Consider the following 18,184-nt stretch of genomic DNA (forward strand, 5'->3'; position numbering starts at 1 on the left):
GTTTATTAAGACGTTTTAGCAGAATCACAGATTTTTTTCTTCCTTAAGAAATTATAGAACACGCTTCTTAAAATATTCACTGTAGGTTTCTCAGTGGAATTGACTGATGACACGAATAAACGCACAATTTCCTCTTAACTTTTTATTCATATTGTGAATTCAACAAACAGATCGTGGAGGCATCAGTTTATGTAAATTATAATAACCACAGCACATTCATCGCTCACAATCAACTGCTGTCTATTTCAGTCATAACTTTGGATCGGATACACAAACTAAAATATTATTCTTAGGTGACGTCACAATCATCAATACAACATTTACTTTAATATGGACAAACATTGACAGAGCTTCCAGTTTTGTACAAGCCTACAAGGAATCAGAGTGGTCTTCATGATTTCTAAGAATTCAAAGTTTATATTCATAGAGGCATATTCTGCATGAACAGTTAAGGTTCAGCTTTTAGAAAATTGCACATAAACCATTTCTTCCAAATTATAACTGTACAGATGCCATGACTGAACTATAGGTTATAACACCTTGAAACATGACAGATTAATTAAAACACACTTCATAAATCACCTTGCAAATTCTAACGCTACCAAAATAAACATTGTTGTATTGTTCATCATATTAAAACCTTATGTACTTGACCTATAATATCTGAAAGTGTTACTGGAAAACTCGTATAAACACAAGACTTTTTTTCCCCATTATATCATAATACAATTTCAGAAATATACTTAAGGTATGTAAACAAATACTGTGTAAATAATAATACCATAATATACAAATGAGCTACTGAAAGTAACAGAATAGAAAAAAAAGACGGAACAACACTAAAGGTTCATTTAAAATATTACTTGGTCCACCAGCACATCCAGAAACCCCAGCGGTCCTGTTGGGCCAGGCTGCTCCCGGTCACGGCAGCTTGGATCAGCGCTCGTGCCCACCGGGCTATGCAGAAGGTCAGTTAAAGGGAGTGGGACAGGCAGGCCGCCGACAGGCCTACAGAACTCTAAAGTCTCAGGAGTGAAGCTTCATCTCTTCCCTCCTGTTTTCCTTTTCCTGGGTCTTCCTGCAATGGCAGTAAATAAATGAGGTTGATGAGCATGTCCATTTGGATGACACAATTCAACATAAGTAATCTGAAATGGATTTTTAAAGGACAGTTTTCATCTGAAACAGAACATGCAAGAAGTTTTCAAATGCTCTGATGTTTGTTTCCCACAGACTTCACAGTTTAGAATCAGAATCAGAGATAGTGAAATCAAGAGATTGTTAAAATAAGCTTTGAAGAGACCCAACAGCATTTCACACATCAGTTATTGTTCTGTTAATGTTGTAATTTATATGTGGTTATAATCTATTGCCCAACCCAAAAGACCACATGAAAAGGTTTTTTTTTAGTTGTCGTACAGGAGTTCCTCTCTTTCAGCTGAGATGTTAGTATACAAACCGTAGCACAATTCTTTCTGCCGTCAACAATCCAGAAAAAGAAAATGCACAGCAGTCATGATCACCCCAGTAAACTCTCAATCATTGATATACCCTGATTCATCCATGAAGCAGACGACATGGTAGACTAGATGCCTCATTTAATAATGCAATACTCAGACATGCGACTTCTCTTTTACGACGACTCCAGAAAACGGAAGCTAATAGCAGCAGACAAAAGGTCCTCAGGGACTTTGGAGAGATTATAACAGGTGAATTACCTCTTGTTCACACAGACACAGTAACAGTGTTAATGAAGTCAGATGACGAGTTGAACACGCTGGTACATGGACAGGACTGTAGTTAGACACTGAATGGATTTGGTTATAAACGGCGGGTTTGGACGCTTGTCCCTCAGACCTGTGTTAGTTACACATCCAGTGAGTGGACCTACCTTACTGTAACACACAGCCCTTTTTATGCTTACTGTGTCCTTCGGTCTTACCCTCAGCTTAAGAAGGGCAAAAAGAAAAAGATTCGCTGAAGGACTGAATTACAATTATTTATGACCTAAACAAATGACTTACCATATTTGCAAGGCATCACGATTGGCCATCATAATTTCATAGAAAACTTCAATAAATGAACAATATTAAATAAAAGATCAACGATGTTAGTGCTACAAGTATTTGAGCCTTAAAACGTCATGACTAAGGTACATTTAGAAAATGTCCATGGGATAAAAAAAAAAAAAGTAAATAAATTGAACTACCATTTTAGGTTTTGCAAACCCAAGACATATGTTTTTTGTAACACATTAAATGTTCTCAAGCACACTTAATTTGCAACAGCACTGTTTCATCTTTATTAGGATAATTAAAATGTAAATAAATTACCTTCGTTACTATATTTTTTCCGTCCTTTGAAAAACTTTTGTTTTTTAACCCGAGAGTTAGGAGGACGGAAGGGGGCGGAGCCATCCTCTATACCTGCTCCATCAGGTACATCGAATGCCTGTTGTGGGTCATTATGGCCAACAGATGGCTCACTCCTGTTCGTGTCTGCTTGACCGTTGCTTGAAGGTCTCCGCTCTTGGCTTTTTGATATCGTTTCACTAATAACCTCACTATCTCCATTTTGATTTGAATCAATATGTGCAGTGGTGTTGCCATTCTTTGTGTTCTTTGGGGTAGTGTCTAGAACAAGGTCATCATCTTGGCTATTGTTACTGTTGTTATTCTGCCCTGGCACGGCTGAATCTTCTGCCTCACACGGCCTCAGTGGCGGCCCAGTGTGTTCAACTGAAGCTGGAGGCACATTCACAGAGGTCTTGTTCTGTGGTGAAGTATCAGTGGGAAGGTTCTCCTCAGCAAGGGTTTTGTCGTCAAGGGTCTGGGGTTGTACGCCATCTTTGGGGTGGGCCTGAACCGGAGAGGTGTCTGTGGAGGGCTGCTGTGGTGATGCGGCGCCGTTTGTGGTCAGGCCCACAAGGGACTCTTCCACACCCTGAGGCTGATGTTCACCACTAGCTGCTGGGGTTGCTTCTCCTTGAGGTCTAGAGGAGGAACCGCCGGCTGGACCTTCGGTGGCCGACTCCGTTCCCCGAGATGGACAGGGATCCTGGGCTGCAGGCGACTTGACTCCTCCTTCTGCAAAATGGACATTTGGGGCTGAGGGTGACAGTGAAGACAAATTAGATGTGGTGATCACATGACATAGATGGCAAATACTACAGGTGCATGAAAGCAATGCTGCCATGCCATGATTTCTACATGCATATTACATAAAGCTGAATGCAAACTCTGTTCTATATGTGAAGGATTATAGTTAAATTGTCTTGTGAGCAATAAGAAAAAGACTTTTTACACCTCTCAGAACAGTCAGATGGCTTTGTTTTATGCCTATAAATTAAATGTTGTTTGAATAGACCATCTCCATCATGCTTGACGGGTGGTATAAGGAATATGACAAATAAGATTTAAAACAAATAAACATTTTGACCACTTCCAATATGAACTGCTCAGAATAAAATTTGTTCGTATTTAAGATTATTTCATTCCAATGCTAAGAAGATTATGTCTCAGGAATGCAGCTAATATAATGAGGGTGCCTGAAAGAAAAACAAAAAAACAAAACAAAAACAAACAACAAAAAATAGCACCTTATGGTGGTGAAAACCCACCAATGAGAAGCAGCAAGATGAAGCAGCAAAACCAAGCTATTGGTTTGGAAGAAGAACGTGGGCGGCGCTAGAGCTCCAATGCCAACAGTCTGAATATCCCATTCACCCTTCATCTCCTCAATATCACTGGACAGGCCATCACAAATGCCCCTTTACATGAGCTCCATCCAGTTCATACCACAAACAGGGAACATGGAGCAGAGGAGATGAATGGAGAAAGTGACTTCAGATGTTTGGTTGGAGCCACATTTGAGAATCTCGGAGTCATCTTGTCCTTACCAGGCTGCCCGGTATCCCTATGCATTTCACTAGAGGGTGCACTTTCCATTTCGCACCTGGGCCGAGTCTTTCTAAGTGGAAAACCCTTTCTGATGTCTGCCAGAAGGTGGTCAACGATACATCCGTCTTCCTGAGGCACAGCACCTCTTCTGACTGGAAGGACACAACAAAGTCAATATGTCCAGGAAAACACAAGGGGGAGGTGGTGTACAGTATTCATTTCTGAACACGAGCCTCTTCGTGAAAATTCAAGACCTTAAATCGTGTGCGTTTATATAAAACGCACACGCATCTAACACTAATTTATTGTAAAAGTTCAGGAGACACAAAAATCAGGTCACGAACTGTAGTAAGTGATTCTAGTAGGAGGGGGCCACTCACTGATCTTGCCATTCTCTCCTTTCTGCCGTTTGGACTCCTCCTCTGCCAGTTGCTGTTTGCGTTTCTCTGCTTTGGCAGCCTGCTCTTTACGGATCCTGTTCTCCTGCAGGAGACAACCAGACCAGCAGAGGTCATCAGGAGAGAAAAGAGCAGGCTATTTTAAGAGGAAAATGCAGCAATCGTGTGTAACGCTACAACCGATACAACAACATGGAGCTTCTGGCAGACGACCAGGAAGAACACGTGATATTTTTTTTTTACATGCTCCCAAATGCCTTTAATGTGTTTGTAGCAGACCACACCGACTAGACACCTTTAAGGCTCGGAGGAAAAGCTCCCGGAATGTCTTGATGGTGCTGAAGAGCTCTTCGAGTGACAGCTGGCCTGCATCCTCACACAGGTACTGAGCCAGGTCACCCTTCTTCCTCTCTACACAACCCAAGCGCTCCTCCAAAGCTTTACACATCAGAAGGTTCTCCTACACGTGCCACAACAAAAACCACATGGAGAGCCACTTCAAATTCTTCTGACCACTGAAATTTACGTAATGGTTAAAATTTAATTCCCTTGCCATCTGACATAGACAACACTCACCTCTTCAAGAGACACTGATATTTCACTCACCTCAATAACGCCTGAAAACTGTTCCTGGATATCTTTATCTGATGAGGATACTTTTTTCTCCGTGTCCCTTAAACGCTTTGACAGCATGCTTGCCTCAGCTTGCATGGATTCCACGTTTATTCTGAGGCAGAATCAGAACTGTACTCAGACCAAAAATGCCACAGCCAGGAAGGCACAGTTCAGTCATGCAGACCCACAGCATGTCTTCTCATGCCTTGGTACCCTCACAAATGGCACAAGCGTTAGCACTGCATTTACCCCGCTGCTTTCTCAAAGCTCTCAATTTCATCGGGAAGCTTCAGAAGCTCAGGATGGTTCATCTCCGCTTCCTGGAATCACAACATGTACCGTCTCAGCATTCAGTGTTTCACCACACAAACCGCTTTAGATTGAACACCTGTGGCTCTTCTCTTGGAAAATACACCAACAATAAACCATCCAGCCCCGCTCCCAAGTTCAAGGCTTTTCTTCACAGATGATAAATCTTAGCTAGCCTCATCAAAATCATTCATTATACTTCAGTAGAGCGACATTCTCCTTGTGAAAATGCTTTAATATAATTCTACAGTACCTCCAGGATGTGATGTAAGAGAGTGATGCGGCCTTTGTTGGATTTTGTCTCCGTGAGCTTCAGCAGGGAGCTAATCTTGAAGCCTTCAGCATTTCCTGTATGACTTCCCTGGCCAAGAGAAAGGATGAAGAAAAAAAAGATCTTGGTTGGTCAGCAAACCTGATAAACTGTAATGTCATTACATCCCTGTTGTAGTCCTACAACAGGTTGTTAAAATGTTACCTCAAGCTTCTTCAGCATGCACAATGATGTAACATGATGCTTCACAAATACACAAATGAGTAATGTGCGACGTTCTTACATAATTGAGGAAATTTCCAACTTGAAGGATGAGCCTGCAGAAACTGGGCAACAGGGTGCTCGCTTGGAGACCTGCAGGGGGCAGTAGACACCAAAACCCTTTCAAAACCAACTCCAGAGCTCCATTTAGGACAACACTGATAGAGCACTGTATGACTTACTCATTTAGTGCAAAAGTTCACACTCTGCCTGCAGTGTTCCATTACCAAAAACACTTCCACCTCACACCTAAATGAATTGTAATAGTTTATAGTAATTGTAAATGATTTATAATGAATTATGTCCTTATTCAGACTTCATTTTAAAATTGCACATGAGCAGAGGGGGCTGTTTATTGGAAATGTGTCTGACTAACTGATCCATGCTTCCTCGCACTCTTAAGCACAACTGTCCATCACAGTGTAATCAGTGCCACTTATAAAACAGTGGCACCTGTATGTGGGATTGAAATCATTTCCTGTCTGAGTAACCAACTTCAGTGCAGCCCACCCACGAGACCGCAGGCCGTAATCAGTTAGGAATCAGTTAGCATACTTCATTTTGCAGTGTGGGCACTTCCAATGAATCTAGCCCAACAAACCCCTTACATAAACTGACCCTGAAGCTGTTGGTTTGATAATTGAGCAAGACATAAAAGGAGTGGCTGTACCAACAACATTTCAGTCTGAACCCTCCACCGAGCTGAGACGCTTCCAAGCGTGGGTGAGACAGAGAGCATCCTCTCCGGCACAAATGAAGCAATCGAGGCGTAGAGGAGTGGCGGAGGCCAGAACTCCCACGCAATACCACAGCTCACACTCACTCTCGCACGCCGCCTCCAGCAGCTGCGCTTTGGGCTTCAGCATCTCCAGCACGGACAAGGTCTCTTCACACAGCAACATGCACTCGATCCTCAGCTGGTAACTGCCAGACACACGTGTCAGGATCGCAAGCAGGCAGGAAAACACACAAGTGATGTGAAATTGATGGTGATAATTAATGGAGCATTCACAAAGTTCACTTTCTACAAGTTATAGAACGAAGACTGTAGACAAGGGTGTTTACCGTGGAACTGCCAGGAGTAAGAGGTAAAACTGGTCAACGTTGGCAAGTTTGTCTTTTTCTCCTTGAAAAGTCTTGAGGTTGTCAATCTGCAGAGAGAATGAGTAAAAATGATATTCAGATTAGCTAACGTTAGCCAGAAAATGAGTTTCCCTTGTATCTTTATATTATTCATAAGCTACTTATGACCAACCTCATGTTTCTCTGGGAGGAGCTTTAGAAGCTGTTTTAAAACCTCAACGTCGAACTTGGAACGATCCCCATTCTGAATGAGAGCCACAAATTCCTCATGAGGACTGTATGAAGGGTTGAGTAAAGAAAAAAGGATGCTGAATAAATCAGGAAATAAAACAAACAGGAGAAAATTACACAAATCAACTTGAATCCTGATCCGCTCACCATCTGAACTGCTTGAGGAATATATTCAGATTCAGGTTCTTTTTGGGATCAATAAAAGAAATCTAAAAGAAAGTGGAAAAATATTTGAGTGTCATTTATCACAGCGTATTGACAGAACATTTGTGTGGCAGGTATAAAAGCAGTCACAAACTTCTTTAGGTTCTTTCTTGACAGGAGCAACTGGGGTCTTGTCTTTGGACTCGACCACAGGAAGACTGAAAAGCTGCTCGATGCTGGTGTAGTCAGGTTCAAGAGGCTGATCACTTGGCACAGAAGCCCATATTGAGCAGCCATCTATGAAAGAAAAGAGCAAAAACCTGAGATATACTCACACAATAGGTTCAGCAGTGACAAGCACTAGCTTCCCTGTACAAAAAAAGTATTGAACAGTGTACTAAAACCATACAGAGCAAGCTTATTGACATGGTTGGGCGTTAATTTCTGGACTCGCAGTATATCACAATGATATGTAAGGATCAAGCACAGTGCTCTCACCTGTAACAGCTCTGGAGTTCAGCTTTTGCCAGTTGAGCTTCTTCATCCTGAGCGTGGGGTAGGGGCCGGTCTTCACTGGCACAGTGTAAGCTCTTCCCAGAGGCTGAACAGTGCGGGCCACTATTAGATCTCCAGGAGGAGGAGGGGGGCCAGGAGGGCCAAGTTCACCAGGCAATGGAGGGGGTGGTGGAGGCCCTCCAGGTCCCATTCCTGGTAAGGGTGGAGGGGGCGGAGGCATTCCCATGCCAGGTAAAGGTGGAGGGGGTGGAGGACCACCCATGCCAGGTAAAGGTGGAGGAGGTGGAGGACCACCCATGCCAGGTAAAGGTGGAGGAGGTGGAGGACCACCCATGCCAGGTAAAGGTGGGGGTGGTGGAGGACCACCCATGCCAGGTAAAGGTGGGGGTGGTGGAGGTGGGGGTGGTGGAGGTTGTGGTGCAGAAGCCACATTGGGCAGTGGAGGTGGGGGAGGAGCAGGCGGGGGAGGAGGCGGGCTGCTGCTGGTTTTGTGTGCAGAGCTGATGGGTAGTGCATGGTCAGTGACTGAAGATTTGGCTACACACGTCTCCATATCAGTTTGCTCAGTCTGAACAGCTTTGTCCACTTTCTTGAGTGGTAAAGCATCTACATGATAGGAGCCTATGGCTGGCTCTTTGGTAAAGACAAGACGCTGCATGATCTTCTCACTGCAGTCCATTTGAGCTACAGAATGAAAGAATGGCAATATATATACATATATATATATATATATATGTAAGGTGTACACAATATAAATATTTAAATGTGTGTGTATATCCATGTACATATCTTAGATACATATATACATAAAACAAATTCTGTATAGGCATTATTCTATATTCATTTAAGAATCTAAAGCAAATATTGATTACTTGAGAAGTGAATTTGACTGGGCCTAATCCAACTGAATTTGTCATATGAACCACCCAGACCGTCAAGTGACCTGAACCTTGAATGGCTTCAGACAAAAACTTGACTCACAGTTCTGGGCCAAGAGGGCGGCGCGGTTAGCGAGAGCCTCCAGGGCCTGCCAGACGTCTGTGCGATCGGGCCCCAGCAGTAGCAGCGTCTGCAGGATGGACAGCAGCTGCAGGGAAGCAGGGGAGCTGCTCACCTACAGGGGGCGATACAGAGCACAAAGACCCGTTTCAGGACAGTTCCATGTACATATTACAACTCCCAGAAATGATCATGCTGTTTTATCCATACATTTTCCAAGAAGCTGCAAAATTCAACACATCATAAAAGCTTAGAATAAAAACTCTTTTGCTAGCTAGGAGAATCAGAGAAAAGAAAAGCATTAATGTGGCTAAGTGATTGAATGAAAGATAGCTGCTTGGTCAATAAGAATGTCAAAGAATCAAAGTTAAAAACACAGGGAGCCATTTTATTGTACTACAAACAATTCAGACATCACAAAAAAAATAAGGCCTTCATGCTAAACATAAAAAACCCAAATTCCTGTGTTATTATAGGCAAAGCTGTACATACAGCAAGCTATTTAGGAAATCTCTGCATTTAAAATAATTGGCAGGACAACATTAGCAAGCGCAGATACTAACTTTAACTATATTAAACCTGTTTAAAAAGAGGCATAAACACTGAGCATGGCTAGGACTGTGCTTGTACGGTGTCCGAGGTGCAAATCTGATATAGAATGTTTGTGCAGGGATGCATAAGGCAATGAAAAAGATAAGCAATCCATCCCACGTCAGATAAGACAGGTGCCCACTTTGCTAAACAGCGTAGTGAAGACTTCTTGGTGATTGCTCATGTCAATGCCTCCATAAAGCCTCAGCAGCTCCTCCTCGTCCTCTGCCATGGCTTCTTCAAACGCCTCACACTGGATGATCAAGTCCTCATCTTCTTGCTCTCTGTGGCACAAGACGTGCATCAATGAGATCTTATTTTTTAATCGGTTTAATATTAGCTAGATGTGTTTGAACGAACAGCTACCGTTAGTCATCTGAATAGACTCACCTCAGTTTTGGCAGAAAATCAAGCAACTGCAACCCTGTTAGACAAAAATTATACGAACTTTCATAATCTTCCATGAGGTTTTGATTTTCGAAACATTGTTCTACTGTCGTGAACAAAACCAAGACGCGAAACTACCGAGTTTTCTTGGGCGGAGTTGTCTGACCACAAAGGTGAGCGCAATTAACGATGATACTCGATTAACCAACGGGACATTTCACAGGAATATTGTCGAGAGCGGACAAGAACGTATATATTTTTATGAAAATAAATCTGCAAATTAGCGTCAAAATGTAACCTGATATGTCAAAGTGATTACCAAATACATGTGGTAGCCTATAGTTAAATGTTTACAATGTGTCTAACCCACAAGTGAATTCATACACAACACAAAAACAACTAATCTGAGAGGACCAGGTACATCCACTGCGTACCAACAAATTCCTTGCGCATCTTGTCCCTCTGACGAAGGTCTTCGGTGCCGAAGATGAGCGAGTTGGTGACGCTGAGCAGCGTCACCATGTAAGGTACGTTATCCGTACTTTGGAGCTCATTCATGATGACGCTGAAGCGATAATGTTGGGTCTTTACGGCCTACAACGAAAAACCAAGGGTATTCGAATCAGCCAATACGTACTGGGAGAGGACGTGTGTTTCATTAAACAACTCAATTGTAGAGAAACCATACACATTCGGTTTGTAACTTTTAATTATTCATACGCATGTGGATATTGTATGAAGTGATTGATACCGGCCTTATAATGATCCAGGGCATCCAGTGCCAATCTATATCCCTCTGCAGAGAACATGCTGAGGGCAGCCAGTAGTTCAAACACCTGCTTCTTCACCATGGTGTTGGACGTGTCCAGAGCTGGAGAGATCAAGCCATAGCCATTGCTTGTTTGAACCTGTTCCCTATAACTGTGATTTTCCTTGTTATCTGTATATCAACCCATCCTATTTTTTCTGGGGCAGGCTGTTTTGGCAGGTATGAACAAGACTGGCCTTGATTAAGATAAGCAATTGGGTAAGACATAGGATCATTCTGGCATACCCTCTAGAAGTAATTTCACTTTCAGTAAAGAACAGCTAAAAGGCGATACAATGTGGTCATTACCAGTTTGGTATGACAAATCTTGCTTTAGTGAGATTTGTTTTTAAAAAGTGTGACTAATATTGACATTTCTGTGCTGACATATTTATAATGCTGGATAAAGCAGAACATGAATGAAGGGATTTGTTCCTCCATTTAAAATCTTTCCAGATCTTTTAGCGCCACTGGGAACTGTCCATTTTAGTTCCCCAACAATATCTCAGTAGGGGTTCGGGTCAGCAGTCGGGTGGTATTTGTATGGTGGTTTTAAAGGCATGAATTACAGATCTCACAATGACCCAGTTTTAGCATTCTGACTGGGTCTACCAGGTTTTCCTGTTTTCATGTTTGATGAAATCTTGATGTGATTTTACTCCATAGAGTTGAACTGACTCCATCAAATATAAACAAGATTCCCAGGGGACATTTGAAGAACAGCCCCACGACATTACAGATCCACTACCATACTTGAGAAACTTTACCTGATTTTTCAACTTCTGCAACTCTTTTCACTTCTAAGAGGGAGCTAAATACACTTGAAAATCCTCTTCCCTTAACAATAATTCCTGAAATATCTAAATCATAGCCCAGACAGTGGATATGAGTATATTCAGATTTGAAGTTATTTTCTGTATCCATAACCTGACTGAAGATAATCAACATTACCTTTGTTTATTAACCGATACTCTCCATGTTGATGAGAAAGGAAGGATGTTTGGCCTGCATATCACTTAAAATTTATACTCCAGCAAGATAGTTCTTAGCTATTTAAATATGCATAAAAACTTCCCTCTATCTTTTTCGACATATAGAAACACCTGAAATCGACCCCTTCACATCCAAATGAACGGCCACAGAGGAACAAGTGCCATACCTTGTGAGAGCTTGCGCACGTATCCTTCATTCTCCACGATGAAGTGGATGCCTTCGGACGAGTTCATGACTGCCCTCACGCAATTGACGCACGTCAGCTGCAGAAGGGCGTCGGCGATCCGTGAGCACCCCCGCCCAGAGAGCCTGTCCAGGGCCTCCAGGAGGAGGTCGAGCCCAGACAGCTCCAGGAACTGCACCATCCATGTCTGGTCGCTGCCCTCCAGCCGTTTCTTTAGCCCAGAGTAGTTGACCACGGTGGGCACCTGCAGCAGGCGGATGCAGAGCTCCGGGTCTGCGTTCTCCAGGTTGGCCTCCTGTATTCCATCCAAGTCCTGAGAGGAACCTAGGCGGCCCCTCACTGCCGCCCATTTCTTCTGGATCGACTTGCTTGACATGATGATCCCAACTGTGGGAATAAAGCAAACGCAGACCAAATACAGTCAGGTCAATATCCTTGTATCCTTTTCCACATTGAAAACGAAAATCTTTTTTTATTTATGCTGTATAAAATGTCTGAAGAACAGTGACATTTGTTTATAGGGACACTTCTTAAATGAGTATAATTAAGATGTTGTCTGGGCTCTGATTTCTCCAGTTGAAAATCAGTACTGGTAATTCGTAATGGCAATTCATAATGTTGTTTTTATTTACTCACTTTTGAGTAAAAATACATATTTGTTAAAAATGTGCACATTAGGCTAATTATCACGCAGTCTGTGTGGCTTCTTGATAATGTGGCTGTAGTTCTCTTTTCAATATGACTATTTATTTGCATATTAATCCAGTTATTTTCAGGAAGTTTTAAAATAGTTTCTCCAGTTATTGGCTTTTTTCCTGGAATTCCATGCCAGTCACTGCATAATGTGGGAGGTTTGGCACATAAGTGACCAGGCTCTTCAAAATGATGACATAACAATAATTTGAAGAAAAAATGGCACCACTTAAAACACTGCATCCCCAGCTAGGAAACAATACCATCATACCAAGACGGTCAAAGAGGAACTGGCACAGGTGGATGTTCAAAAACATTCATAGACTAAAACAAAAAACCAGCATGATTTTGTAGTTTCATTGAAACCATGGGTGTGAAGTATAATTGAAATGTTTTAGACCATCACAAAGTTTGCTAATTACTCGTACTGTATTATTGTACAGGGAAGCTTGACTTTGGTGGATCTTGCTAACTGTCTGGCAGGCTAATGATAAACACTCTGTACTGGATGACTTGTTGTCAGCAACAACTGCAACAATTGCTCACCATTTATTTTATTGTGATTATCTGGCTCTAACATTGCTTCCATGCCTGGGTCAGTGCACTCCTAATCACTTTGGCTGGAAGTAAAGCATGCTTCTGGGTCCTAACTGCTATAGTGTGTCTGGATGGCTGTGTTTATGCAGAGCGTAGTTGCCCTGTTAAGGCGTCAGACACAGACCGCATCAGACACGTGATCAGACATGTTGGGGTGGGGCGGTAGATGATGAGACGTTACCCCCATTACCACACCACGGTCTCCAATACACTGGAACGTAGGGGCAGATTGATGAATTGCAGTGGTGCAGTAAAGGGCATCACAAGCTTAAGTTACTCTGTTCATGGGTTCACCTATTTCTTTCTCTTTCACATTTCCAAACCAAACCTATGACTTTTTGCCCCTTTTACCAGTTTGGAGTGTACTTTCACCTGGAGAAAATCCAACCCACATAGCACCATGTGAAATTCTTTCCTTTTTACGTCACTGGTCTACAATCTCGCACATCTTACTCTCTGTCTATGAACTTAAGAGAAGACAGTTAGGCTCCGATGCTGTTAGCTATAACATGATTCTCCATGATAACAAAGGGGTTACAGCATCCACCACATTGTCATGACCCAGTTGGTCACCATCAAAACTAAACTGGGTGTGGCAGCTTTCACTTTTAGAGGAACCAGTTTGTCCTGTTTGCTTTGAGTGAAAAGGACCATGCCCATTTCCCTAAAATATCCCTTTTGGTACAAAGCTCCTTGTTTGTCAGTTGATCCTGCTTGAATGGGAGGTACACAAACAAGCACACAATGTTATATTGGTTCAAAGTCTTGTTTGCAACTTACTAAATCAGTCCCCTAAGGAAGAGGCCTAAGAGTACCATTTGGATAACACTGACACCGAGTTATGCAACCTGTATCACCTCAGCTGGTCTGTAATGATGCCCAGTCAAAAAGTAATCACCTAAGGCATTCAAATGAAGACTTTTTCTGATTATGCTTTTCTTTGAGTAAATGGCTGTCTCTGGGGCATGTTTACTGGGGCATGTCTCTGGGGCATGATATTTTCTCCTAAAATACAATTATATTCAGTAATGCTGGGATAATTCTCAGCTTTTAGGCGTTACACCCTGTTTCTGTGTGGTTTATGCATTCTGCTGTTTTCATAAGTCACTCTGGATGCAAGCCAAATGACTCGTACATTCGGGTGAAGTGCCCAGACAGAGAAAGTCTCTTGCAGAAGTACATTAATTTTGGATCTCTTTCTACAATGGCTACTGCTGAGATGAGTCACATAGGGTATAAAATAGGAAGAGCACAAATGAGCAGTGGTCTAAATCCTTCCGTGTCTGCATGTTGTGGCAGAAAGTTAAAAATAAAATGCATATTGATTTATGTCTGTCCCCTGTAAGTCTTAAAGGATAGAGTTGCAGTTATAATCGATATCTTTTTAAAAATAGCTGCTCATCATAATTTCTAATGACGGATAGCACAGCCTCTGGGATAGCTTCAGTGTGCCTGTCATAAACTCCTCTGCAACCTCTAAGTGAGATTGAACACAACATTCACTCGAACTGCGTTGACCTTAGAGACAACAGATGTTCAACTGATTCTATGATGCCTGTTTCTTATGCTATACTTTTTCATGCTACAGTTCTATGTGCACCTTGTAGGTAATCTCTTAGGGACTACAGCCCAACTGTTGCCATTCACTATTTGAGCCTGTTGCCTGGATATTTTTGTGGAGGGGGGCGAGGGGGGGGGCGAGCCATTCTCATCTCTGCTGTGCCAGGGCCAGCTGGGCCTGATACACTTATACCATCGCAACACCCACTACCATATCACACCACCGTCAGCGCTACACTGCGAATGGTCTAGCACGCCAATGTCCACCAACTGACCTGCGAGGTCGGGGTGGGGGGGTTGTGTACTGACATACAGTAGGTAATAACAGATGGGCTGTAGTCTGTGTCTGTACACCTATGAAATACACTTAAAGTAGGTGAACCTAATAAAGTGGCCAGTGGGTGGAGGTGCAAGGTGGGTGTTTCTAAACAAGTTACCAGGAGACCTGACTGAACAGCTGTTTAGTAGCCTGAGCTCAATGAGAAGAGGCAAAGTTAAGCCAAAATGTATTTCACGAGTCAAAAGGGAGAATATGAAGACCTCAGTGTTTACATACATACATACATAAGCACAATTATGTCATCTATCTATCTATCTATCTATCTATCTATCTATCTATCTATCTATCTTATATATATAAATCAGAAGCAATGTTGGCACGAATGAACTATACTTTCCAGTTCCTTTTACCCCCTTTTATTTATTTTTTGAAGAGGAAGGATCTCACATGACAGAGCATCATCTCATGACTACATTTGTCTTTTCTCTTGCATTACACAGGTTGTTACTTGCTACACTAATGGCTCTTCTGTGATTCATGTATGTTGAAACAACACTCAGCAAAAATGATGACTGTTATGAAAGAATGGAACCACGTGCAGTTCAGGGAGGAACAGGACTCCAAATTGTTTCATATGCAATATAAAGAGCTGTAAGATAACTCTTAATAGTACAACCAGAGCTAATATCTCATTATAGTTTTGTTTACACTGTAATATAACCCTGTTGTTTTCTAAAAGATATATTGCCTGTTTACAGTGTAAAGTTTTGAATAGCACATATTCTCTATTCTAGTACAGTTGTACACATTGAGATTTAGTGTTCTCACAAGCAGCTTTGGAGATGAACCCACAGAGGCTCCTTAATGTGTCCCATTGCATTCATCCTGCAACACCGAGCTCTGTTTGTATTTCCTCTCATGTACCATTGGCTAAAAGGACAAGGCTTCTTTTGCCTTAAATGTCCACCAGAAATATTTATGCCTACTAATGCTACCAGTTTGTGAAGAGCCAGCTCATTGTTTACTTCACTATACTCCCCTAAAGTAAAGTTTTGCTGAACGCAAGGTATGTAAACAGTAGCACAGAGCAAATAAAGTTTTTGATATTGTATAAACCCATGAGCACATTTCCTCTTACTCAAGGTATAAGTCTAGAAGGACTTCTATGCTCTCTGTGTATCTCACTGACCAACTCAAAACCACAAGCAGCAAATGGAATTCCTGATATGTGAGCAATGTCACATGGCAGAATTTTACCTCCAATACCACCATGGGTTTATTCTGGACAATGGTGTACTTATGTAACTCACACAGAGCTCCGCCCCCACCTGTCTGTCTTGTGCTCGTTTTCCCTTTGTTTAGTCCCTTAGCCTTTGTTTTCGTTTCCATTTTTTTTCCAGTCATGCCCCCGATTATTGTTTTCAGCTGTCCCTTGTTTCTGTGTTCATTTGGGTTATTATTTAGTCCCAGTCTCGCTAGTATTCCCTGGTGGGTCTGTCAATATACTTTTCTTGTCTCCAGCTTGCTTCTTGCCCTTTTTTCATGGTTTGTGTTTTTGTTCTGCGTTCTCTCTTCACCTTCTCATGTCTTGTCAATCTCTTTTGTGTTTATTACTGTTCCTAGTTCATGTTTGCTGAGTTTAGATTCCTTGTTCATGATATCATGTTTGGTCATTCCCATTAGTGTATGTTCCTGTTCCCTATAGGCCTACATTTTTGTTAGTCTAGAAATCCTGTTATGATTCTCCACTCATTGGTTGTCTGTCTTTGTAGACTAGTTGTATTGTATACTGTTGTCTTGTCTTCGTGTGTATTGAGATTTTCAGCGTTCCTTATTAATATATCACCGTTTTGATACCAATGCTACTTTCCTATTTATGTTATTTTGAGTATGTCTCCCTTGCACGTTCAGTTGTATAATCTTGTAATTGTGCCAAGTAGATTGCGTGCCCTCCACCTTGGCATAGCAATCACATGCAAGATCAGTCCTGTTGCTATAGGCTTGTGCCCTATCACACCTGCCTCCTCCCCTACGCCTGACCTGTCACAGTAACCATGATCGTGCATCATAAAAATCCCATTTAAGAGCTTACACTAAACTATACCTTGTGTATTTATTATTTACAGGTTCAGGAATGTTCTTATTTATATATCTGCCATTCAATATAGATTAATCTAGCAACAGACCAATCAGGAAACTAAAGTGCATTCAGCTATGTAATACACTAGTTCTTTTTCACTCAGAGAATCCTGAACTGGTGCCAACAGGGATCTGCTGATTGGTCTGTTTCTCCCTTGCTGCCAGTGAGTGCTTGGTAATGCTCACACAAAGTGTTACTGCAGCCTTTTTGTAGACAATAGCCCTTTGGAATGAAAATGGGTCTCTGGCAATGTAAAGGCTTTGTTCTGATCATGAATTCTGGCTTTAATCTTGAGTTGAGCCATCAAATCAAGCTTTATAAAAGTATAAATGATCAACAGTACATACATACATACATACAGCAATAAATACATTTGACCTGTATGTGTAATTGCACACTTTCAAAAAGCAGTTGGGTCCACCCTTGTTAATAAAGCAAGCAAATGACTAATATCACAAAAGAAAGCAGCCTTATCTGCCTGTTCTTTTACCAGTCTCACACCTTATAGCACACAACACAATCAACTGACAAGTACAAATTCACTTACAGCAGCAAGCTTCATGCCACTTTGTACCATCATTTTGAAACCATGCCGCTAAGTACAGGGTTGGCTATTGACCAAAGAACTGTCTGTGCAAAACACAGTAAGCGAATGGAAAACAACGTGCATGATTGGAATTTCATTGGCACATCCTCTACTTTCAAGAGGCATTGCTGTTCAAGCACTTCGCTTTCAGACGAGATGAAGGGACATCCTCACAAGCATTTATTGCTTCCTTGTTGAAGGAAGGAAATTGCTGAAAAGGGAAATAGTGTTGCCATAACAATAAAACTGTAATGTTCCTACTTTGGAGCTACATAGTAAAATTCTTTCTAGTCATCCAACATCTTAAAAATGTATGTAACAACAGCTTTTGCACATTCCTCACAGTCACAGACACAGTCATAGTCCCTGCAACACAAGCATGTGTGTAATGTTTTTCCAGAACATTCCACAAATTCTCTTTAGTGTGCTAACCTTCACACACACTCCCTCTTTACAAGATGAGGCTGACACAGCATCCGTCAGTGAGGGAGCATACTCTCCCGGGTGATAGCCTACATTAGAACAACTCGGTGTCATCCCGTCGTATTGTGTTTGTGAGCAGGTCTATAAATATGCCAGTCAATTAGGAGGCATCGGTGCTGTGAAGGTAGATGGGAGAGTCTGGTATATACAAAAAGG

At 41.9% G+C, this 18,184-nt stretch overlaps 1 protein-coding gene and 1 long non-coding RNA gene across 6 annotated transcripts; one reads left to right on the top strand and one right to left on the bottom strand.

Moving 5' to 3' along the window:
• Positions 1 to 127: 127 nt before the first annotated feature.
• LOC143480182 (inverted formin-2-like) lies at positions 128 to 12,065 on the bottom strand. Of its 5 annotated transcripts, XM_076977692.1 has the most exons (22): positions 11,672 to 12,065; positions 10,460 to 10,575; positions 10,139 to 10,298; positions 9,708 to 9,741; positions 9,460 to 9,601; positions 8,709 to 8,841; positions 7,710 to 8,411; positions 7,366 to 7,508; positions 7,215 to 7,276; positions 7,009 to 7,111; positions 6,819 to 6,904; positions 6,577 to 6,677; positions 5,776 to 5,846; positions 5,475 to 5,582; positions 5,162 to 5,232; positions 4,904 to 5,024; positions 4,593 to 4,757; positions 4,280 to 4,382; positions 3,899 to 4,051; positions 2,334 to 3,107; positions 1,892 to 1,948; positions 128 to 1,078 (listed from the first exon to the last, which is right to left on the bottom strand). In XM_076977692.1, the coding sequence occupies exons 1-21, from the start codon at positions 12,063 to 12,065 to the stop codon at positions 1,893 to 1,895; spliced, it is 3,798 nt and encodes a 1,265-aa protein (XP_076833807.1). In that variant the 3' UTR covers positions 128 to 1,078; position 1,892. The 5 variants fall into 5 exon arrangements, with proteins under 5 accessions (XP_076833807.1, XP_076833808.1, XP_076833810.1 ...); XM_076977693.1 differs by lacking the exon at positions 1,892 to 1,948; XM_076977694.1 differs by lacking the exons at positions 128 to 1,078; positions 1,892 to 1,948 and having other exon boundaries at positions 2,857 to 3,107; positions 3,955 to 4,051.
• LOC143480184 (uncharacterized) lies at positions 9,933 to 12,237 on the top strand. The gene is made up of 2 exons (XR_013121798.1): positions 9,933 to 10,231; positions 11,610 to 12,237. It is a non-coding gene; the product is annotated as an uncharacterized LOC143480184 (long non-coding RNA).
• The last annotated feature ends 5,947 nt before the right edge of the window (positions 12,238 to 18,184 follow it).

Source organism: Brachyhypopomus gauderio, chromosome 17 (assembly GCF_052324685.1).
Source record: "Brachyhypopomus gauderio isolate BG-103 chromosome 17, BGAUD_0.2, whole genome shotgun sequence".
In the NCBI taxonomy this organism is placed as follows: Eukaryota; Metazoa; Chordata; class Actinopteri; order Gymnotiformes; family Hypopomidae; genus Brachyhypopomus; species Brachyhypopomus gauderio.